General features: G+C 34.3%; 1 protein-coding gene across 1 annotated transcript in view; it reads right to left on the reverse strand.

Moving 5' to 3' along the window:
• LOC140449837 (equilibrative nucleoside transporter 3-like) overlaps positions 1-25,527 on the reverse strand; it is a 62,347-nt gene that overhangs the window by 27,071 nt on the left and 9,749 nt on the right. The window contains exons 3-5 of the mRNA XM_072543201.1: positions 25,363-25,457; positions 19,180-19,230; positions 7,509-7,958 (exon numbers count right to left, since the gene is read on the reverse strand). Coding sequence (XP_072399302.1) covers positions 7,509-7,958; positions 19,180-19,230; positions 25,363-25,457 — 596 coding nt within the window. The remainder of the gene's footprint in view (positions 1-7,508; positions 7,959-19,179; positions 19,231-25,362; positions 25,458-25,527) is intronic.

Raw genomic sequence — 25,527 nt, forward strand, 5'->3', positions numbered from 1 at the left:
CTGGGAGGCTAAGTGTGATGAACTGGACAGATTTATGGGTGGAACAAAAGTGGCACAAGCTTGGAAAACATTAAAGCAGTTTGGGAAAAATGAGAAAAATGAAGACAACATTTCTCTCATAAAGTTAAATGAATGGGAAGAATATTATACGAAACTGCTGAAAGTGGATAGAGTAGAGTACAGATGGGAAAAGATAAGGGAATTAATAGACAACAGAGACGAAAGACAGGAAATCCCTATAATAACATTATCTGAATTGACGGAAACCTTAAAAGAGGTTAAAAACGGAGAAGCCGCAGGGCCTGGAGACATTCCCATAGAGCTGGTTAAATATGGGCCGACTGCACTTTTAGAATTAGTAGTAGACCTTTTCAATAAATGTATGTGTGGAGACCAGGAAATTCCTAAAGATTGGAATAAATCTTATATAAGCTCCATATATAAGAGAGGGAACAAAAAAGAGACTGTTCCAATTATAGAGGTATTAGTGTGACAAGCTCTGTGGGCCAGTTGTAAGGCAGAATATTAAAGAAGAGGGTTGAAAGACAGATACAAGATATTGAAGAACAAAGCGGCTTTCGTACCGGGAGATCCTGCCTTGATAATATATTCATCCTACGACAAATAATTGAAAAGCGTGTCAAAAGAAGTAGAGAGACCCATTTGGTATTTATAGACCTTGAGAAAGCATATGATAGTGTCCCGTTAAAGAAAATGTTTGAGGTCCTCGAAAGGTCCAGATTGGATTCGACGTATATCCGAGCGATATATAAATTGTACGAAAATGCAGTTAGTTGTGTAAAAATTGGAACCAGAACCTCAAATGAATTTAAAGTCACTAAAGGCCTAAAGCAAGGATACTGTTTGTCACCGACACTCTTTAAAATATACGTCCAAGAAGCATTGAGGAATTGGAGAAATAAATGTAGATTTATGGGCATCGAAGTGGGACAAGAAACTCTGTATACATTGTTGTTTGCAGATGATCAGGTGGTGGTTGCAACCGATGGGGAAGATATAAATTATATGAATCGAAAATTATTTGAGGAATATGCCAAATGGGGGGTTACTCTAAACATAAGCAAAACAGAGTATTTAAAAATTGGAGGAAATACCACAGATCTGAGGGTTGAAAACGCAGTCATAAAAGGCTGCAACTAGTATAAATATCTAGGAAGCATCATATCAGCAGATGGCAGAGTTAAGATAGATATACAAAACCGAATAACCCAAGGGAAAAAATGCATCCGAATACTGAATTCATTACTGTGGTCTATGGTGCCGAATGTTGGACGATGACAAAGAATGAACGAGATAAAGTAGACGTTGTGGAAATGGATTATCTTAGAAGGTCGTGTCGAATATCAAGAATGGAAAGAATCAGGAATGAGGAAATACGAAACCGTACAGGAATTAGAGATACTCTTTCAGATAGAATACAAGGAAGGCAATTACAATGGTATGGTCACGTGATGAGAATGGAGGAGGAGCGGTGGCCAAAGAAAGCCTTAATGTATGTTCCGCCAGAAAGAAGGAAAAGGGGAAGACCACCAAATTCCTGGAGAAGAGAAATTACAAAAACAATGCAATCTAGAGGCTTAGAAGAGGAAGATTGGAGAGATAGGAAAAGATGGAGGCTGAAATGCGGGAAGCGGCAATCGCCGTAGGACCCCCGTTATATGATGATGATTTATTGTATCAAATGCACTTTTACAACCTATAAATATTACATGAACACCAGAACATACACAAGGTAACTTGAACTTCTCCTGATGGACGAATAACGAGTCAGATTGATCACATCGTAATAGATTCAAGGCATGAAACAGACATAATAAACTGCAGAAGTTATAGAGGCGCAAACATAGCCTCAGATCATTGCCTAGTGATCTCAACATTCAGTGCTAAAATGGATAGAAAAAAATGAAACGTGTAAAAGCTGAGAGATGCGACAATTGCAGAGTGATACTTGGATAACATCAACAACAGGAAAAGAAATGAAAATGTACATGAAGAAGGCCACACAGATATATACTCCTACTGTACCAGAATAAGGAAAGACATTGAAACAGGAGCGAAAGATGAAATAGGAATAGAAATTTGTGCCCGAAAAATCATTGGTTTGACGATGCATAGAAGAATGCAACAAAAGAAAAAAATGAAGCCTACAGAAAGATGCTTACCCGACGAACTAGAACAACTGTAGAGAATTATCAGAAAAAGTGAAGAGAAGAAAAGAGTATACACAAAAGAAAAAAACGAAACTACTTAAATAAGGAACTTAAATATATGGAAAACCTCATAGAGAGAAAGAATTCAGAGCATTCTATAAGAAAGTTAACATCAACAGAAAAGAATTCAAGGCAACCACAAGACAATGCGGAAGTCAGAATGGCGACCTATTAACAAGAAGGAAAGATGTATTGAATAAATGAGTGGAATACTTTAACCAGGCACTTAATATAGAGGAAGAAGAAGAAAACCTGGAAGACGAAAGAGACGAGGTAAGGGGAACACACGAGAAGGAAGAGGAACCACCAACGATTCTTGAAAAAAAAAAAGATGCAATTAAAAAACTAGCCAGAAACAAATCACCCGGAATAGATAATTTCCCAGCTGAACTATATAAAGAAGGTGGCCACGATACCATAATGGCATTATGGAATAATTCTATGGAATACTAATAATGGAATATTGGAATACTTTGCACCATACACAAAAAAGGTCTTGGATTCAAACATCTTTGAATGCTCTAACCACATAGGAATTACGCTTCTAAATATGTAGCATTTTATATTGAAGTCGTCTCATATATGTTTGAGATATCTAAGAATGTTTTTTATGTAATTTTGTTCCTATCGTACGTGTTGGAACCCAAATGTTTTCAATTCTTTCTTAGCGTCGAAAAGTGATATAAATCATTTTAGAGTTGTTTATTATTTGAAAGATGTGTACTTTCTCAGCATTTTCTTTTAATGTTTTATTCGAAGTCGCCTTATAATTTTGGTACGTCGTAGAAATGGAATCTTCTGCGTTTTAATTCCTGTCAAGTGTTTGTTTATTTTCAACTTATATGAACGAATTTTTAAATTCGTCATTCGTACTTGGGTCGCCGTAGGTGCAGGTGTAGATTAATTCTTACTTGGTTCGCTGTTTGGATCACAAGTATGGATCCACAAATTCACCGTCGAGTTTGTGTTTTCTTGTTTTTGGCCCCTTTTCATGAAAATGTAACATGAAGTGATAGTAGCAGTTTTACGTTAGTTTTTGAAGATGGTCTCATGTTGCCATTGTGCTGTGCCTGTTCCAGTCTTTGAAGGAGACGGGGTTTCAAGGTTGTGATCCAGCCGGTGCTGGCTTCCTCCCTCATCTTCTTATCCCTGATCGTCATCCCGGATCTGCCCCCAGTATAGTTCCAGCATGTTTCCAGTTCCCGACCCCAGACATGCAAAACGAAGCTTAGTGAGGTTCAGGTAACTTTTTCTGTGTTTAAATTTTTAAGTAAAGACAGACATTTTTTTTTGAGAAATAATTGCTTTCGTAACAATTTAAATTTTTTTTTTTTAATTGTAAAATTTTAGAGTTTGACTTTAGCTGTCAATTTGTGTGTTCAGTTTTTTTTTTAAATTATTGTTAACTTATGACAGCTCGTTTTATTATTATATTGATTTTATTTGTTTTATTTTTAGAAAAGGTTAACCTCCATGCTATTTTGTAAGTTTTTGTAGCATCTCCTGAGTTTGTAAATCAGTAGATGACATGCAAGTTCTTTGTATTTTGTGACTATTGTGGTAATATTTTTGTATTGTCTTTTTTGAGTATTCTTGTGTTCTCTATGTTTTGTAACTGTTTGTGGTAAAACAGAATAAATGTTAAATTTTGTTTTTTAACATTTTGTTTATTCCTTTTTAACTAACCCTTTTTGAGTTTTATTTGAAAAAGATATGTTTTTTATGTTTAATAATTATATCTCCAGTTACAACTAGCTGTTGTGATGGTTATAATTAGGCACCTCAAAGTGGCGCTCTATATAAATTACTAGAGGTGTTTCCTGTTTCTTTCTGTTTTGTTTGTCTCAAGAGATTTGTATAAGTACCCATTTATTTCATTTTTTTTTTAAGTTGCCCCAATCCAACCCCCTTGTCTTTTACTTATCCACAACCCCAGCTCTCCTACCAAAACCCTGACTGCCGTTCGCACAAGTAGCGTTTATTTTGCTTAACCTATCTGCCCCCCATAGTTTCTATTCTCCAATCTTCTACCCCTTATAATGATACCCCTATGGTAGGCAAAATACTATCGTTACAAATGCAACGTATAAAATATTTTCCACAGTACTATGTCACTGTATGGCACCATCCATATGCAGAACGGATAGTAGGAAAATACCAGGCTGGTTTCAGAGGTGGTAAATCGACAATTCATCAGATTGCAACCCTGAAACAAACATTAGAAAAAATACTGGAATATGGCATTAATACTAATCACATATTTATAGACTACAAAGCAGCTTATGACTCTGTGAATAGAAGAGAAATGTTCAAAGCAATGAAAGAGCTAGGAATACCAAATCAGTTGGTAAATTTAACAAAACTAACTCTTGAAAAAGTTGAATGTAGAGTACGAATTCTGGGAAAACTGTCTGAACCTTTTAAAACAAATAACGGGCTGCGCCAGGGAGACCCTCTCACCTGTATACTGTTCTTTCTGGATCTGGGAAAAGTAATACGTATTTCACAAACCACAACCACTAATTCAATATATAATAAAGCAGTGCAAATCCTTATCTATGCTGATGATATCAATACTGTTGGGAGAACGGAAAACGCTGTACGATAAGCGTATGTAGCATTAAAAGAATCAGCTACAAAAATGGGTTTAATAATAAAAACCAACAAAACGAAGTATATGAAAATAAGCACGAAACCACAAATCCTACAACTACTAGTTATCTGTATTATTCTCTGTATATCTATGTATTTTGCAAAGCAATGATTCATATAAACAAGATTTCTGTATATAAAAAAATCAATTAATATTTATTGGAACCATGGCACCCCTTTAATATAGCCGAATATAAGGCGAATTCTGCATCCCTTAATTGGTTTGCGCACAGCTCACGTCTATTGCTATCTTGGGCATACAGTATACACTCGTTAGCCAATTAGCCATTAGGCATATGTATTAAGCCATTAAGTTAAAAAAAAAGTTAGCGGCTACTATTTACGCTGTTCTGTTCACGTGGCTAACACTATTGTTAACACGCTAAACACATTCTACACAAAGTTCCAAACTTTTCAACTTGTGATCACGATGGTAGACTAGACCCCTGTAATATTACGAAATTTTAACAATTAATGAAGTCAATATTGTTCTGAAGCTATTAGGTCATTATTATTTAAATATTAAGTCAATATTTAAATAGTAATGAAGTCAAAGAATTCCACACAAGATTTTGATATTTATTAACGACTAGTGGTTTTGTCGGTCGCGATGCGACGGGGAATTGCAGAGTATGCGGCACTTGGGCATGGGAAAATTTCAATAGCATTGCAAGCTAATCACACTCTGACGTCACACATTACGTCGAAGAAATCTACATTACTAACGAAGAATGACAGAGAATGATACATACTAACTAACTAACTAACTAATGAGACACTAACAGAATGATTCATTCTCTCTCCTGATGCCAATCAATATGAAGCTTCGCCGTTTTTTTAAAAAAAAATTTAAACTGTTTGTCCTTGTGTCGTGTAGTGTAATGTACAATTTTATGTTTATGACATTCTCAACAGTTTGTTGGATAGGCCAAAATTGACGAAATGCACCTGAAGATACTTTAGGAAGCGAAAGTACTTGGGCAAGATTTAAAAGTTCATTTATTCGAGCATTCAAACTTATATCAATTTAAAAACAAAATGTGCATTCAGTGTCGTTTTTTGTTGCTTGCTAATAATATTTTTTTTGTTGCATTGTAGAGCACCATGCCAGAGATGAGTCTGAGATGTCCTACGCCACTAGCGTTGCTGCATCACTTCCAGATGAAATTCAGGATCCATTAGATTTCTCATCAGATGATAGTGTTGCAGATCCAAATTTTGTCCCTGCGCAGTATGAAAAATATGATAGCTTTGCCAAGGACAGCGATACGGTAGGAAGAAAAAAGAGAAAAGCCAATTCAGAAGAAGATATAAATAATACTTTACTAGACCAATATAACTTAGACCGGAAAGTTCGCGAAAAAAAGTTCGTAAAAAATGCACGAACAAAGAAACGAGAAAAATGAGATAGGAGAGACGAAAAAAACGAAATGTTGGTAAGGCATATGTTACAAGAACTGGAAAAGAGATTAAAGAAAAAATTATGCAAGAGCTAAAATTATGTAGAAATAAGTGCAAGGAAAAAAGGACGAAGTTCGCTTGCAACTTTTCAAAAAATTCTAGGAAGCTACAATGGTAGGTTAGCATATATAGCTGCTCTCATGGATGTTAAAGAGAAGAGTTCTATGAGAATTAGGTGTTCTGACCGGACTGTTTTATGAAAACTTATAATATAAGTAAGAAATTCATAGAAGTTACAGTATATGGTTTTACATTGTTACATATATTGATGTCACAGCTACAATTTTAGTGTTAGCTTGAATTACAAAAGAAGGCACTGAAGATGATCTGATCTAGATCGAAAACGTCACGTTATACTACTGTATAAATTTTGACGACACTTTTTAAAAGTTTTAATTATATTTTTTATACCTAAATACAAATGTGAAATGTTTTACTTCTGTATAAGTTTTTAAACGATGGTATACAGCCAACTACTGGGATTTTCCCATTAATTTTTACTTAAATATATGTTGTACTTAAGTAAGCTTGTATTAACGTAATAAAATTTTCAATTATCCTCTGTGTTATCATTATTATGTTCAATTACAATGGGGGTAAGTCATATGCTTATTTGTGAAAAGCGAGGTAAGTCAAACAAATATCGCTTTAAACATATTTTGTTTCCAAATACTCGGCAAAAAAATGTTAATCCATTTAGGAAAAGTACATGTAAAAAATTTCAAGTAGATACAACTATAAGAAAAAATCATTTTTTTGTTAAATTTTTTATATTGTGTTGTTCCGTTTTCAAGTTTTATGACTTGTCCCCCTTTTCACGCGCAACAGCGAATTGATTAGGTGTCGAAAATGGGTATAAAAAAAGCAGGGTAAGAATACTAAATTACTAATATTTTTGTTAATTTTGCGAAAAAATTAATTACTAATGAAGTAGTAAAATTTCCGAGTAAGGATATGTAAATTATCAATTTGTAGAATGATTAGCAATAAACCAGTATTATTTCAATAATAAAATAAGATTGATTAAAACTCAGTAGGCTTAAATTTTAGTTGGTGGTTCATTTTTCTTTCCCAGATTTCGCTAGGAGTTATCGTCCCAGACAAACTACGTTTCCGTGTGACATGTCATCCTAATTGAAGTTTAAATATTAAAACCTTACTCACCATTCCACCTGTTTCCGTGTCCCTTTCCTTCAGACTCCACGAGAACAGTAACACCAGGATACGCAGCGATCGTGACGACGTAGGTGAAGAAAGCGCAAAAACAGTAGCCCCATGTTTTCCTTAAAATTTCCTTGTACGATATAATATCCTGGATCGATTCCCTTTGAAATTCATTAATTATCACAGACTGGTCAGATGTGTGGTACGTAAAAAATACAGATCTTGATAAAACTATGTACAGAACTATTCCTAAAGCTATGGTGAAATTTCCTATAACAAAATAAACTAAAGCGGTATGCGCAGAGGAGGCTCCGATGGCCAAGGAGGCGATTTGAGTTATGGCTGCAAAGACGCCACCCAAGGCTTGTCCTCCGATCACGGCTGTTATGTATATGGGCGAGAATTTCCCAACCACGCCTACTAGACTTCCACAAAAGATAGGACTGAAGACTGAAACAAAACATGGTTATTAGCAAATTTTACTAAACTACGTTATAGTTTAAAAAAACCATTTTTTCTCTTGTAGGAAATTGTCCAGTTAATTTAAAATTCAGATGTTTAAATTGTATGTATGTCCAATCCTCCCTAATGGAATAGAAGCTGCAATAATAACTTTTTATAGCAAAAAAATAATTCAGGAGTTGCATGCGAGACTGGCGATGATGAGATTATTTTTCGGTAGCATACAAGTAGAATATCTAGACAATATAATAAGAAACGGAGAGCAAGCTCGAGAACAGACTGGATTTCGTAGAGAATATGAAACAAACGATTATTTACAATGTCTGAAGGTAACGATTGAGAAAATTTTGGAATATATTACGCCTTTGGTACTTAAACCCTTACGACACAGGAACTTGGACCAATTCTGGGTACTAAATGACCAGAAAATTGAGCAAAACTGATTGATTTAAAATCTCTACAAAAACGTAACCGTAAGCCTCCACATCTTCTCCTTGCTCTAGTGCCGACTCCACTATAGTGTATTTTTATGTATGAGAGAGTAATAAAACAATAAATTATGTATGCAAATCCCTAAACTGTTGATACGGATGACTCAATGAAAAACAGATATTTGTCAACAAGTTTACAGAAGTATATAGGAAAACAATTTTAAATTGAGTATGACCACCCGGTATAAAGGTTGGAGCAGAATAGAATACAATAGTTGTGAGGGTTACTAATCCCTAAATAAGGTTGCCAGTGTCGGAGTGATGGAGGTTAACAGGTACTAATGAATTTGCAAGAAATGTAAGATGTTTATTTTATTGGTTATATATAACCAATAAAAGTTTAATAAGTACCTACCTATTTGCAAAATAAAGTTTAATTCTTTAGATAAAATAAAACGTTTTATTTTATCTATTTGCAAAATAAAGTTTAATTCTTTAGATAAAATAAAACGTTTTATTTTATCTGAAATGAGTGCATTCCACGAAGTAAGGGTTTCAACAATCAAACATTTAATTCTTTAATTCCAGGAATCTACGACAGTAATTGACTAGATAATTACCTTCTAAACTTATTCCACAGAAAATGTGATAGTGGGTTTTTCCATTTTGTATATAGGAAGGTCCAAGTGGCGTATTCAAAATTCTTAACAGTTCACTAAAAGTAAGTACTTCAGTTGCAAGGTGCAGTTTATTGTGTATACTAGTGTTATGGAAAATTTGGAAGTGCCGTGTAAACGCCGAAAAATTGGTCCTCTAACAGTTAATGAAAAAACATTAATATTTAATTGTTTTAAATCATTTACAGACAAACGTTTATGTGAAAGTGTTGATGAGACCGTTGAGTTAGTTAGCAGTACACTTGGTGTTGGGAAATCTACGATTTACAGAGTTATTAAAGAAGAGAAATGTGGTAGTTTTCAAATGCCACGTAATGCTCCAGGGAAACCAAAATTTCAAATAGAATATCATTTTAAAGAAGGACTTCGACGGAAAGTGCATGAATTCTTCTTTAGACAAGAATTTCCAACATTGGATAAAGTTCTTGTCTCAGTTCGAGATGATAAGGATTACCCAGAAATGAGTCGAAGTACGTTATGGAAACTTTTAAAAGAAATAGGCTTCCGCTGGAAAAAGAATCCCAGAAAGTCTATTTTATTAGAAAGAAGCGATATTGTCATATGGAGAAGATATTTTCTAAGAACCATAAAGGAAATGAGAAACCAAAAAAGAAAAATATTTTATCTTGATGAAACATGGATCAACGAAGGTCATACACCAAATAAATTTTGGCAGGATGAAACTGTTACAAGTCAAAGGCACGCTTTTGTAAATAACTTATCTACTGGTTTAAACCCACCATCAGGAAAGGGACGCAGGCTGATAATAGTACACATTGGCAGTTCAGACGGTTTTGTTGAAGGTGGTTTATTAACTTTTGAATCAACTCGTACCGGTGACTACCATGAAGACATGAACGCTGATGTCTTTCAAGAATGGTTCGAACAAATGATAGATCTTTTTCCTAAGAACTGTGTAATAGTAATGGATAATGCAAGTTATCACTCCAGACTTATAGAAGGACTGCCCACAACCAAGTGGTTAAAAAAAGACTTGCAGAATTGGCTGAGTTCAAAAAATATTACGTACCATCCCGGATCTATAAGAAAGGAACTTTATTCGTTGCGTGCCCTTCATAAAGAAAAATTTAAAAAATACGAAATTGATGAAATTGCCAAAAATCTTACTTAGATCCCCACCATATCATTGTGAATTAAACCCGATTGAACTGGTATGGGCACAGATAAAGAGTAAAGTTTCAAGAAAAAATACCACTTTTAAAATTCATGATGTTAAACAGTTGTTTTTGGAGGATGTAAATAATGTAAAACCTGAAAACTGGGAAAAGGCAGTAAATCACACTATTAAAGAAGAGGAAAAAATATGGAAGATGGACAATATTACTGATAAAATGATCGAGCCAGTTATTATAAATCTTGGTTCTGAAAGTTCATCTTCTGAATCTGATTTGGATTTGTAACAAGTAGCTGTAAGTTTTATATTAATATTTTTATTCATCTATTTAACATACCTTAGACGGTTTTAAAAACTCTTTTTCTCTTTTGTAATTTTTAAAAATTAAAAAAAATGTGAATTTTTTAAAACCCTTTTTAATGTAGGCCAGTCAGTTCTAATATAGTGTGTGATAAAAGAGGTCACTTTTGTTTACATACACATAACACTTTATAACACTGAAATAATTCATTTATTTTTTACAAATATTCAAAGTAATTTTTTAATTAATCTTGAGCACGCCCATGGAGTGGTCGGAGCTACCAGTTAAAATTATGCTAATTACTCTCTCGTTCATAAAAATAAAGTATAATGAAGGTTGGCTATAACCACTTACCTTGGTCTACCAAAACCCCGTTTTCCTTCGATATTACCCTTCATAATAATCAGCTGTAACAACTCGTACTTATCGTTTCTAAGTATGTGCCCCAAATATGCTGCGCAACACCATTTTATTCGTCATATGATCTGTTCATGGTATTTTTATAACTATCCTAAAAAGTCACATCCCAAAAACTTACAGCTTTCTCATTAAGTCAACATTAACAGTTGCATCGGCTTCATAATGAAGAATAGAGTGGATATAACATTTTACCATCCGAAATCGAATTTGCAGATTGAGTCTTTGGTTACTCATAAATTTCTTCATCGTCAAAAAGGCTGCTCTTGATTGCTCTATTCTTAATCGAATTAAATATCGGAAGAAATATTTTTGCCTTGTCAAGCAAACTGTTCACGATGATTTTGGACATGCTCGATTTAAATAATTTAGGAACAAAAATTCCATGCAAGGAATAATGATGTACAACGTATAGCTTCTCCTACCCAAATGTCAACCTCACCTCCCTTGTGATGATCTTGATCCTGATCACTCGGTGCACCCCGATGGATAACTAACAATCCTCCACTTACAGACCAGCTGCTATGGGTGGAAAAGTCAGTAAGTAAACCTTCTTGACCTAGAAATGAAAAATCATTTCTAATGGCGAACGAACCTAAAATGGGTACCAGCATGGAGATGCATGTAGCTACGAGAAACTAATGCAGTAAAGGCTTAAAAAGCATCTCTAGTTAATCATTTTGACTAACAAAAACATAATCAAACATTCTACGGATCGGAAAATAAAATCCGGCAGATTAGGAAAACCACACGACTGCAAGGCTTCCCCGTATTTTTTGTTAATTTTAGGAACGAGCACTGGAAGGAGGATAGTTTCATGGTTGAAAAATTTAAGGCACTGGTTCAAATGCAGTTCAATATAACTTTTCCGAGTAGCTGTAGTTTGTAAGTTTTGTTTTCGAGTAGCTGTTTGAGTAATGATATTGATGATGACATCCAACCTCCGAGTGGGAGACGACACTTAAAGAAGAAGAAACATTCGATGGGGAGATATTGAATCATTTACGCCTCGCTTAAGATAAAGTTTCAATCTCACATAACTTGGCGAAAGATAAAAACCTGATTAACACTTTCCACTCCAGTCTAATACACTGGGTTGCAAAATTAACTGGACACTCAGATTTTTTTGTTTTTTGTTGCTGTTTAGATCAAAACTTGTTAAATTTGTTTGAATTGTATTTTATGCCTTATTAGCGATAACGGTTTAGCCATGTCATTTATTTAAAATTAAAGTCATCGATGATGATAGTTGCAAACATTGCGGCAAGCTAGGTGACCTGGATCACATCTTCTTTGAATGTCCTAAATTTATTCAGCATTCAAACTCCCTGTATATAAAATTAACTAAATGCAATACATACGCTCCATATAATATACAGTCCTTGTTAGCCATAGGTTCTATAACAATATATAATTTAATTATAGAGTTTTTGTCAGACACATGCATAGCTTTATAAATCTGGTACTCGTTCATGAAAATTTTCATGAGCGTGTATAGGGTTAGACTTGTACCCTTTGTTTATCCTATATGTAACAATACCTTATCCGTGGTCCAGTATTGTTTGTCTGTTAAAATAAATGTCTTGACGGACCCCTAGACGAGAAGCGAGTGTCCTTTGTATTTTCCTTCGACGTGTTCTTCTATTAATTATTCGTCTATTTCGTTTTAGGGATATCGCTGTGCATTTGTCTGAGAGAAATAATCTGTACTTATGTGTATATACCTTCTTAAGGAATATATTATTACCTTTCGAGACTGGCTGAATGACGAAAGTCTATGCCACAAAAAAAACGATAACGGTTTTATCTTATTTGAACCTGTTTAGATGTTTTGTGCGAACAACAACACTTTTACGTTTTGTTATTAATGTGCAAAATAGTGGTTTGGATTAATTTAAGTTTTAGCACCAGTATTTGTTCAACAATTAAATGATGTCCATAGAAACACAGTTTCCGTTTATAACGTTCGAAGACGCTTAAATGAATATGGATTAAGGTCCAGAATACCTGCCACGGGACCTCTATGAACAGCAGATCATCGGAGGCATATAGGATATGGAGAAGAGCTGGTGAACGTTATCAGCAATGTTGTTTTACTCCGAGAGTTAAATTTGGTGGAGGTGGTATAATGTTATGGGCAGGAATTTCCCTAAAGGCTCACACAGAGCTTGTTACAATTCAAGGGGGCAATTTGAACGCTCAATTGTATATTCAGCAATGTTTGGAAGATCATGTAGTGCCATTTGCCCCATTTTTTGGAGAAAACTTTCGCCTGATGCAAGATAATGCTCTCCGCCCATCGCAAGAATAACACTGGATTACTTGGATGAAGTTGGGACTCGTTTATTACCATGGCCCCCAAGGAGTGCAGACTTAAATTCAATAGAGCATGCATGGGATATTTTGGGACAACGTATTCGACGTAACCATGGTGAATTTGAAACTGTGAATGATTTGGAGCAAGCAATTCGTGACGAATTAGATCAAATTCCTCAGCAGACTTTGCTTCCTTAATCCGAAGTATGCCTGATCGAATGAAAGCCGTAATTGGGGATCGTGGAGATAATACACTCTACTAAATATCGTTTTCCATAAAAAATGTTTATATTAAAACAATAGTAATTTTTGTTTCTTGGCAAGATTTTCAAATTTTTAAATTGTTTATTGCTTTTTTCTGTGTAACATTCTTGAGTTTTGAGCAATAAATTTGACTTTTACATTTTGTTTATTCTTAAATACTCAATTGGGAACATCTGAAACTTTTTTAAATGTCAGTTTTTAGGAAAAATCTGAGTGTTCGTTTAATTTTGCACCCCAGTGTACTTTAAAAATGCTGAGGCTGCTATAGTCTGCCTCATTCTGCCTTTGCAGTATAGCAGCAAATTACAAGCATACGATGTAGGCATGCTGAAAGATCTAATATGAAAATGAGCTCCAAACCACATTAAACGAACAAGTGATTGCGATTAGAGGCAAAACGAACGAAGAACAAAAGATCAAACAGAAATAGTCCAAAATTTAAAGGAAAATCAACTATTTAAAGGAAAAGCAGATAAATTAATCAAAAAAAAAAATTAGGAATAACTGAACATGGATTTGATGAGGACCTTCCTCAAAAGCCACAATTTGAATATTGAACAATATTGAATCGTGGACCTTGAACGAAGATATATGCAACAAATTTAAAGCTTTTGAGATGTAGCTGTATAGGAGAACATTCAAGATCCCGTAATCTGACAGAATTACACAAAAAGAGGCCTCCGAACTGAAGAAGAATCGAGAGGTAATGAATCCCATCACATTTTGAAAGCTACAGTTCGGACACATTTTGTGAAATTAATCCAGATATGCCCTCCTACAAGCCCATCCTCACCTACGCGTCGGAAACATGGACGATGACAAAGAGCGATGAAGAACGTTTAAGATGCTTTGAGCGTAAAATCCTCCGGCATATCTATGGAGGAGTACAGGAGTGCGGATTATGGCGTAGACGCTATAATTTCGAACTTTACCGCCTGTATGACAAACCTGATATTATTAGGTCCATCAAAATAAACCGGCTGCGGTAGTTAGGTCACATAGAGAGAATAAATGGGATGGAGCCATCAAAACATATTTATAACCAAAGAATAGATGGAGTGAGAAGAAGAGGCAGGCCCAGAGCACGATTTAAGGATCATGTTTGGAGTGCGAAACTGGAAAGTCAAGGCGAAGAATAGGAGAGAATGGAGACTTATACTTGAATAGGCCAAGACCCACCATGGGTTGTGGAGCCAATGATGATGATAATGATGCCCTCCTACAAACCATCCTGCAGGAAAAAATATTTGGAAGGCAACGTCCAGGAAGAAGAACATCCGAGTTAACAAAACCCCAGAACCTCGATCACCACAACATATGTGTAGGATTTCCTTGTTGCTGTATACTGGATAAAGACTGCCATGATGACCGCCAGCATTCTTCACAGATAGGCACATCAAGAAGAATCCGAATATATTCAACTTTAAAGTACCAAATTAATTAATTTTTTAAGAATATTGTTTAATAAACCGTTAAAATTAATTGAATTTATATGCAAACTTTGTTTCTCGAGTTGTATTAACATTAATATAATAAAATTAAGCAAAATATTCTTATAAAAGGATCACGTGAGCTTATTCACATCAACGTTTTCGCTCCAATCTGGCAAATATTGTTATGTCATCCCTAATTGCGGTCCTGTACGTCGTGAAACGAGGTACATCACGAATATTCCACTGACCGTTCTATCAATGTCTTCGTCCCCGATATCTTTCTGGAATTTCGTGTTATAGCATTTTATTACATAAGGCGCCGAGTCGGCCTTAGCGAAGTGTTTGTCAGAGCGATACCCGTGTGATTCTAAGCGATAATTATTATTGTACTTAGAATTTATGATTTTGCAATTTAGTGAGTTTTTGTAGCTTAGTGAGTTAAAATAAAATTAGGTAAACTATGTTTGCTTTACTTAATTCTTGAACCCACAGAAAAAAAGTAACAATATTTTACCTAAGTTCGACTCCAATATATGTTCTTCTTATTTTTAGGGTGCCGGTCGGTTCCGAACGTTGACGATCATTCTGACTGTGATGACTTTGTTGCTTGCTATACGGAATAGCTGTGTTGAGGTCTTTCTATACCATGCTCTAAGCCAGAATATTGTTCTTCGTCCTGGGGCCCTTTTTTCTTCGATTTTACCTTGCAATATGCATTGGAGTAGCTCATATCTGCCTTGATTTCTCATTATATGTCCCAAGTATTGCAGCTTACGCCCCTTCACGATATTGACCAAATTTGCGGTTGTGTTCATCCTCCGTAGTACTTCTTCACTGGTGACTTTGTCTATCCAGGATCCTTCTGTATAACCATATCTCAAAAGCCTAAAGTTTTGATTTGAGTTTCCGCCTTCAATGTCCACGTTTCTACTCTGTACAGAAGCACTGAGTACACGTAACATTTAAGGAGCCATATTTTTGTTTCTTTTGTTCAGGTCATGGCTCTTGAACAGAGACATTAATCGACATTTAATCTCCTGTGTATTGTCCCAATTGACTACATTATGATAGCAAGGAGGTATCGTAATGCTGTTAAATGTACTAAGACTTACCCAGGAGCTGATATAGGCTCAGATCATAATCCGGTAGTTACTGTGATAGAGGAGAGACCAAAAAAGATTAGAAGACCACACAGAAAGGCACTAGATTTAAATAAACTTAGAAACAAAAATATACGACAAGAAACAGGAGAAGAAATAAATGAAAACCTCCGTTCAGTGCAGCAACAAATTAACAATACAACTAACGTTAACCAAAAATTAAAGTACATAAATACAGCTATACAAACAGCAGGAAAGAAACAAAAACAACAACAAAGAATAAGGGGTGGATGACACAAGATATACTAGACTTGATGGAACAAAGAAGAAAGATGAAGAATTACCTAGACAAATACAAAGAAATAAACAAACACATAAAAAAGAGAATAAAAGAAGTCAAAGAGGCATGGATTAAAGAACAGTGTGAAGAAATGGAAACCTATGAGAAAAAGTACGATGCGTTCAATATGCACAAAAAAGTGAAAGAGATAACAGGAAGCATAAGGAAATGCCAAATAGGTAAACTTAAAGACAAAGACGGAAATTTTATTGTAGATCTAGAGAATAAAATAAAAAGATGGACAGAATACCTGAATGAATTATTTGAAGACGACAGAAACAACTTAACTCAGATAATCAATGCAACTGGGCCAGACATATTGAAAGAAGAAGTAGAATACGCAATAAGAAACGCTAAAAATGGAAAAGCAAATGGACCTGATGAAATTCCTACAGAACTGTTGAAGCTTTTTAATGATAAATCCGTAACCATAATATTACATCTATTCAATACAATATACAGTAGTGGTATAATACCTCAAGAATGGTTGCTGTCTACGTTTGTCACCATACCGAAGAAAACTAAGGCAACGCAATGTTCTGATCATCGAACAATCTCCTTGATGAGTCATCTGCTTAAAATATTTCTTAGAGTCATCCACAACCGAATCTATCAAAAGTTAGATATCGATATTAACGATACACAGATGGGATTCAGAAAACGAATAGGTACAAGGGAAGCTCTCTTTGCCTTAAACGTCCTAACACAGAGATGTCTAGATGTTAACCAAGAGGTACACGCCTGCTTTATAGACTTTGAAAAGGCCTTTGACAAAGTACGCCACAAATTACTCAAAGAAATCCTGGAGGGTAAGAACATCGACACCAGAGACATACAAATAATATTAAATCTGTACTGGAATCAGCGAGCTAATATAAAAATAGAAGACCAAACATCAGACGAAATAGAAATACGTAGAGGAGTATGACAGGGTTGTATATTGTCACCGCTCTTGTTTAATATCTACAGCGAACAAATATGCCAAGAAGCTCTCTCACGTGCAAACGAAGGGATAATAGTCAGTGGAGAAGTTATCAATAACATACAATATGCTGACGATACTGTGATAATGGCAAGAACAGCGGAAGATCTACAACATCTAGTTGAAAGTATGAATGAGATATGTAATAACTACGGCATAAGGATGAACGCCAAAAAAACAAATATATGACCTTCAGTAAGAATCCAATACATGACACTAGTATCGCAATAAACGGTACCCAACTCGAAAAAGTAAACGAATATAAATACTTGGGAACCCTCATCAATGAAACAGGTGACCAAAATCACGAGATAAAAAGACGTGGATAAAATTACAAATGAAGAGGTAATACGCAAAATAAATAACGATCCAGAAGTTATACTGAATATAAAAAAGAGAAAACTTGAATACTTTGGCCACCTGATGAGAGGACAAAAGTACACATTGCTACAAAATATAATGCAAGGAAAAATCCAAGGACGCAGACATCCAGGCCGTAGAAGAATGTCCTGGATGAGAAATTTAAGAGAGTGGTTTGGCTTTACCACTAACGAATTATTCAAAACAGCAGTAAATAAAATTAGAATCGCCCTAATGATATCCAATCTCCGATAGGAGAGGCACTCAAAGAAGAAGAAGAAGTATTGATCCACGACTCATTGATTATAGTTCCCAAGTAGTTGTACTGGGAGACACGTTCAATTTTTATTTGGACACATACAGATTTGCTCCGGTTTTGTTTTTCTTGCTGATGATCATTAGCTTGGTTTTGCTGGTGTTTATATCCAGTCCATATGTTCTACTTGTTTCCGTTAATTTGTTCATTAAGTTTTGCAACCCTTCTAAGGTATTGGAAATCATTATTGTATCATCTGCATAACGCAGGTTATTGAGCTTGACTCAATTTATTGAGATGCCTTCATCAATATCTTTTAGAGCTTTTTTATTATGCACCCCTATCTCACTCCCCTTAAGATTTTGACCTGATCTGTATATTTTCCATCTATTCGGAGCACCGCTCATTGATACCAATACAGGTTAGCTATTATTTTTAGGTCTGTTTCGTCAATCCCTGTCCTCTTCAGCACTTCCATCATTTGTTCATGCCTGACTCTCTCGAAAGCCTTCTTGTAGTCAATCAGGCATGTAAAAACATCACAGCTAACATCTCTACATTTCTGAAGCAATACCTGCACGTTAAATAAAGCTTTCCTCGTACCAACGGCGTTCACAAATCCAAAGTGATTGGGCGCAATTTGTTATTTACCGCAATTTCCGGTAAATTCTTTTGTGGATGACTTAAAAACAGCTTCAGCAGATGGCTCATTAGGTTTATAGTCTATAGTCTTCACAAACTTTTGCTCCTGGTTTTTTGGGCAATGGTACGAACTCCGATTTGAGCCACTCTACTGGTATTTTTCCTGCCTTGTATATTTCATTAAATATTTCAGTTATTATTTTTATTTGTTCCGTATCTAATAGCTTCAGCAGTTCAGCAGGAATTTCATCAAGTCCTGGTGCCTTTCCATCCATCATTTGTCTGACGGCTGCCGTTATTTGTTCTGGAAGGATTTCGGGACCTGAATTTTCTTCAATGGTACGTTCGTGCATTGTTTTAAGGTCGTGTAAAAGTTTCTCCAAGTATTCTTTCCATACTTTCTTTTTGTACTTTATAATCAGTACTAATTATAATAGTTTGGACGCCTTATTGGTATACAAAGCTGCCTTAAAAGCTATAGAACACAGTACTCTGTGCTTTTAACTAGTGCAAATATATGATTTAATATATTATAGAATGAAATAACAAACTTACCGTTCAGCAAAAAACTTGTCATCAATGTTATTACAAAAAACCATTGTTGCCCTAAAAAAGAAAAAGTACCCTCATACAGAGTTCACAAATACCACGTCACAATTTTCAAATTTTAGCCTAAGTTGGAATTTCATTAAAATTTTCTTCAAATAAATGGTTCCCGCGTGTTTGTCACATTTCAAAAGTACACTGAATAATTTGTCCGCGCATAATTCCATAACAAGGTATAAATAAAGCGAATACAGGAGAAAAATTAGATGTTATATTATACTATACATACAGTGGCGCACCCAGTGGGGGGTTTTGGTGGTTAAAACCCCCCAGGACCCTATTCCGACACTGTTACTCACACATTTTAAGGACTCAAAATGGAGGTAACATCATAAAAAAATTTCGGTGACCAACCAAAACCCCCCCAGAGGCAAATTCTAGGTGTGCTACTGTATACATACATTGTTGGTTATGTGCTAAATTTGAGGTAAATAAGCATAACAATTAAAATACAGTCATATAAGCTTAGACAAACATAAAAAATCATCACTTTCGTCGCGCATCAGTCTGATATCCAAGCGGGTTATAAGGCTTTGGTAAGAGCGTCAACTCACACTTACTAAGTGTAAAAACTCAAGAGTCGTGAGTTCAAATGCGGCCGGGATTAAAATTTTTTAGGGTGAAACTGCTGGAATAAACATTTTGCAAAAAATGCGTTTGGCGTGGCCCATCCTATACCTATCGGTTTCTGTACGGAAAACAACTAAATATACAAAAAATTTTCTTCACAGAAATATACAGGGCCAATAACACTACAATTTAAAAATAATGTGAATTATACAGGGTGCTCCAAAAAAGAGTGAAATATCAAAGTTATATTTTTATTTGGTGACATTTTTGAATTTCCCTCAAAACATAACCTATACATTTATTTATAAGGATTCCCTATACCTAATAAATATAATTTGTTTTGATTTATTTCGATTTTTATAAAAATGTAAGGTTTTAAAAAAATTAAATATCTACGAATCTACGTGCTTATTTTAAATGAAACACTTTGTATTTTATTAGTGAGTCGTGTGGAAAATTTACTAACCTTTCAATCTATATAAGGGTCTCCTATACCTATATCCCTTCATTTTTAAAATATTTCAAGATTTCCTAATTTGTAAGCTTTAACAAAATTATAATTAAGTACGTCGTGATTATATACAACACATCACCAAACACCGGAGATATACCTAGCCAAGATACTGTCTAACTGTCTAAACCTAAGTAAATTTTCCACACAAAAGACTAATAAAATACAGAGTGTTTCATTTAAAATAAGTAAGTTATTACAGCTTGAATTTTCTTATTGAATAATCTAATATTTTGACCTCCCTGTAAAAAATTTTGTTATAATAAACATCTGCTTAAATATTTCATAGTCTATTATTAAAACCTAAGAAAAAATGTGTCTCCTGTTTTTAGATTCGTAAATATTTAATTGTTTCTAAAACTTTACCTTTGTATAAAAATCGTAATAAATCAAATTCTTTCAATAATTTTTTTTCCTTCGAAGTTGCATCCATCTGTTGGTAGTTTTGGCAACTGTTTTATTTTTTTTAATGGCATGCCCAACTTTTATTTTTCCTTTTACTTCTTTGATTTTTGGTCACCTCACCTTTAGTTTCAACTTATTGGAATATTATTGGAAAGAATTTTCTGGGTGGACATAATTGTATAGCATTACTTGTATTAAGTACTCTTATATTTATAGTTCATCTGTTTGAAAAATTTCAATTATACGATTCAAAGATATTATAAATAACAGTACTGGCCCCACTAAAGTTCAATATTTGTAGCATCTATATTTCACCAGATCAAACTCTAACTAAATCCGAATTACTTAATCTTCTCCGACAAATTCCCTCACCTCGAATAATCACGGGAGATTTTAATGGCCATAATATTACATAGGGATCAAATAAAACAACACCGAGGGGAAATATGTTAGAAAACGTTTTTAATACTATGAACCTATGCCTACTCAACGATAGCTCTCCAACAAGATTCAATAAGACAAATAAGTGAGAAAGTAATCAATAAAAATAGAGAAATACCTATATGCTTTATTGATCTGGAAAAGGCGTTTTACAGAATACAAAGAAAGGACGTATGGAGGACATTAAAGGAAAGAGGAGTTGACAGGATAACAATTACGGTGAGAACCAACAACGAGGAATCCGAAGAATTTACTACAAGTCAAGGCGTCAAACAGGGATGCGTGTTGAGCCCACTGCTGTTCTCAGTGGTACTGGATGAAGCAATAAAGAAAGCCGAGAGAAGAATGAGACAACTAACATTAGGATACTGTCAAATGAAACAGACTCAACAATCAGAGCTTCTATTTGCAGACGACATGGTTTTGATAGCAGAAAACAGAGAACACATACAGAACAACCTTGAAATCCTAGAAGAAGAACTGTCAAACATAAATATGAAAATAAATACAGAGAAAACAAAAACAATGATAATTTCAAATAAGAGAAAGACACACGCAATACAATTAAACGGAAAACAACTAGAACAAGTGGAACATTTTAAATACCCAGGAGTAATAATTGAATCAAACGGTAAACAAGACATGGAAATAAATGAGAGAATTGGACGAACAGCGAGTCATGGACATTGACTGGGAGACAAAAATCTCGAGTCAATGCTATGGAAATGAGGTTCCTGAGGAAAATAGCAAACAGAAAGAGGACAGACAAAATACTAAACGAAACAATCAGACAAAACCTAAAACTAGAACCAATAAACGAAAAAATAGTAGAGGGGTAACTAAGATGGTTCGGGCACGTGTGTAGAATGTAGAACGAAAGATTAACAAAACGAGTGTTTGAAACGAGAGTGCAAGGGAAAAACAAACGAGGAAGACCAAGAGTTAGGTGGGTAGACGAAATCAGAAAAGAAGTTGAGAAGAAAGGATTGACATGGGAAAGCATAAAGACAACAGTGCAAAACTTAACTCCACCAGCCTTACACCTAACGGTAGAAAGGCTTAGGACTAAGTAAGTAAGTAAGTATCCCGATTATCAAAGCAAATAAAGATAAATTACACCCAGATTCATATCGTCCTATCTCGTTAACATATTTCTCATGTAAACTTATGGAAAAAATAGTTAACAAAAGATTAATATGGACCTTGGAACACAATGATCAACTTATCATCGAATAAACTGGATTTAGACCAGGCAGATCTACAAACGACAACATTATCGATCTGGAAAACGCTATTCACGAAGCTTTTAAAAATAACCAAAAATGTATGGCAATTTACTTTGACATAACTAAAGCATTTGAGACAGTATGGAAACACCGTATATTGAACATTCTAAAAAAGCTGGGATATCAAGGAAATATTTTGGCCTACATAAGCAATTTTTGAACTCAAAAAAATGGAATTAGAGAACAACAAAATGGAATCACACAAGGATCGATTATCAGTCCTACTCTATTTTTAATAGCAATAAACGATATAATAAAAATCATTGCGAAACCTGTTCAGGCAAGATTATATGCTGATGACCTGATTCTTTACATCAAAGGCAAGAACGTTAATAATATGGCGTCAATATTACAAGAACACTTAAATAAACTATTTATAAATTGGTCCCTAAGGTCTGGTTTTAGTTTTTGTTCCAATAAAACAAAATGTATACTATTTTCAAAGAAACATGTCGAGGATAAACCAACTTTATAGACGAAAGCAAATGATCATTTCCCGTTTACGACTTGGACATACCCAGTTTTCCCATGAACATGTGTTTAAAAAAGAAGAACACCCAATTTGTAATCAGTGCGGTTCATCCCTTATAGTGAAACATGTGCTAGTGGAAAAGTGCGAAAAGTTTAATATCCATAGAATTAAATACCATCTACCAACCAAAGACATTTTAAACTCAAATAACAATATTGATACACTACTTCTGTTTTTAAACGATTGTAATTTAATAAGTAAAGTGTAATTAATTGTTACTAAAACTAAAAGTGTTAATAAAAAAATATATATATATATATATATATATATATATATATATATATATATATATAAACAGTATGTATCGTTGGTAAGAAGTTGCATTGCTCTTTCTATTTTTTATTTTTATTTTCCCCGTTATCGCCCGTTCTGTACATCTTTTGGTTTAAATGTTTAATTTTTTATATTTTTGTTCGATAGTTTAATATTTTGTAAGTGTTTCTATCGGTTTTTTCCACTTTATTAAATATATGTTTATGAACATAATTTTTCCTACAAATCTTTTTTTATGAAAATGACACAATCTCAATTTTAACGCAATCAGTGCCAAGGAGATGGTAAGAAATAGCCTGTGAATCATTCAACAACCTTGATATTTCAAAATAATTGCTGTTATCACTATCAGTGTTGACAAAAACACAAAAATCCGTTACCGCAAACAACTATAATAGTTATCTCATTATTTTGATTTTTAACTTTTGCTTTCCGCATAGATAAGGCGAAAAGCTCGGGTTCGTTTGGAAAAATATTCCGATTAGATTTTTTTGCATAATCACTTTCATAAGATACCCCAAAATAAGGTTCAAGAGGTCGCCAAGGCGAAAAGTTGTTCAACTTTTTTTAAACAATTGTAAGCAAATTGTAACAATAAATTTTTTTGACCCGGACAATTTTTTTGAACTTTGTTGAATCATTCTGAACAAAATAGGTCTGTTGTAGTTTTTCTGTAAATTTGATTGTTTTCGAGTTATAAATAATTTAAAACTGAGAATTGTCAAAAACAAAAGTAAAAAAATTAGTTTTGAATTGACAAAGGACCTAAATTCAAGTTCAAACCTGGTTTTATTTTTTCCCAATAAGCATTTTGGGCCTATTTTATTTTAAAACCTTGTTTTTAATCGTTAATGAAGGGCTCATGACTGGATGGGCGCTCGGGCTGCGGCGTGTATGTGTATAAGAGAGAAACAAGATCTAGGGCACAAATGTTTGCTGGTTTAAACTCTCATTGTACTAATGAGCGAACGCCCTGCCATACCGTAATGTATACGCCCTGCCGTAATGTATAAATTAAAAAACAATGGTTTAATAGTTAATTATGCATCAAAGGTATTGAGATGATTACGCCCGGAGAACAACATAATGCAGCCAGAGGACCTCCCGCCCGAGGGATGGATGTTGCTCGATGGACATAATCATCCGGTAACACCAGTGGTACATACAAAATATGCATACAATACTTTAAGTTTTGGATTAGATATTATACACTACATAAAGCGCTAAAATCGGTAACATTGTCTCGTACGAGGTAATTGTAATTCTCGATCTCCTCCGACACCACGACAGAAAATGATTGAAAATCATTTAGTAGCATGTAACAACGGATGGGATGCAAATATAGTACATAAACTCGATAAAAATACACTAACCTTTATAAAGCGGCGCATTTGTATCGGTTTTTAATAATGTAGGTTATTTTTGTGGTTGAATTAAAAAATAAAAGTACATTTCTTTAAAAAGATAATAACCAAAAAAATATACTCTTATTGAAAATAAAAAAAATCCTAATTAAATAAGAAATAATTATTCTTTATGCCCTACAGAAACGATTTAAATATTTGATCTTCTACAGCTGAACAGTATCCCAATCTGTCATAAAATCTGTCACTTTTCTGGTGACACTCTTGAGTGTGACATTTTCTGCAATTTTTGAGGCAATAACAACTCTTAAATTTTTTAAAAATATTATGAATTGACTATACGCAAGTAATCAATTTCCAACTTAATTTAAATTAATTAATATTAAGTTAATTTCCACTTTAACACCCTGTATCTTTCTTAATATCAACATTTTATTAAAGCAATTTGACTTATATCGCAATATTTTAAAATGTAGAATCTATGGTTTCTTTTTATACAATTACTTAAGGACCACCCTGTATACGACGCAGCTGACATATCTGCAAAAAGTATCGCGAAACCCAAATTGTGTTTATGACACTTTTTCTTCGCCTTTAGTAGCTTGGTTATCAGTCAAACGAACGATGTATAATACCGCACAGTATAATGTACTAAAATATTCTCAAATAGAGGAATGTGGCAAACGGAAAAATGTAAGCTGTGTATTAATGCTATTATTTAATGCTTAAAAAGCAAAAAAAACTACTTACAACTATCAGTATTGATGTTCACGAATACCAGCGTTAATAACATTAAAGCCAACATACAACTAAGGGACCCCAACACTCTTTTATTAAGTGAAACTCTGAAAATAAACGGTATGTTAATACGTTTCTTAGGTTTTTTAGTTAAAACATAAAACTTTACATTAATAC

This window comes from Diabrotica undecimpunctata, chromosome 9 (assembly GCF_040954645.1).
Source record: "Diabrotica undecimpunctata isolate CICGRU chromosome 9, icDiaUnde3, whole genome shotgun sequence".
Lineage (NCBI taxonomy): Eukaryota > Metazoa > Arthropoda > Insecta > Coleoptera > Chrysomelidae > Diabrotica > Diabrotica undecimpunctata.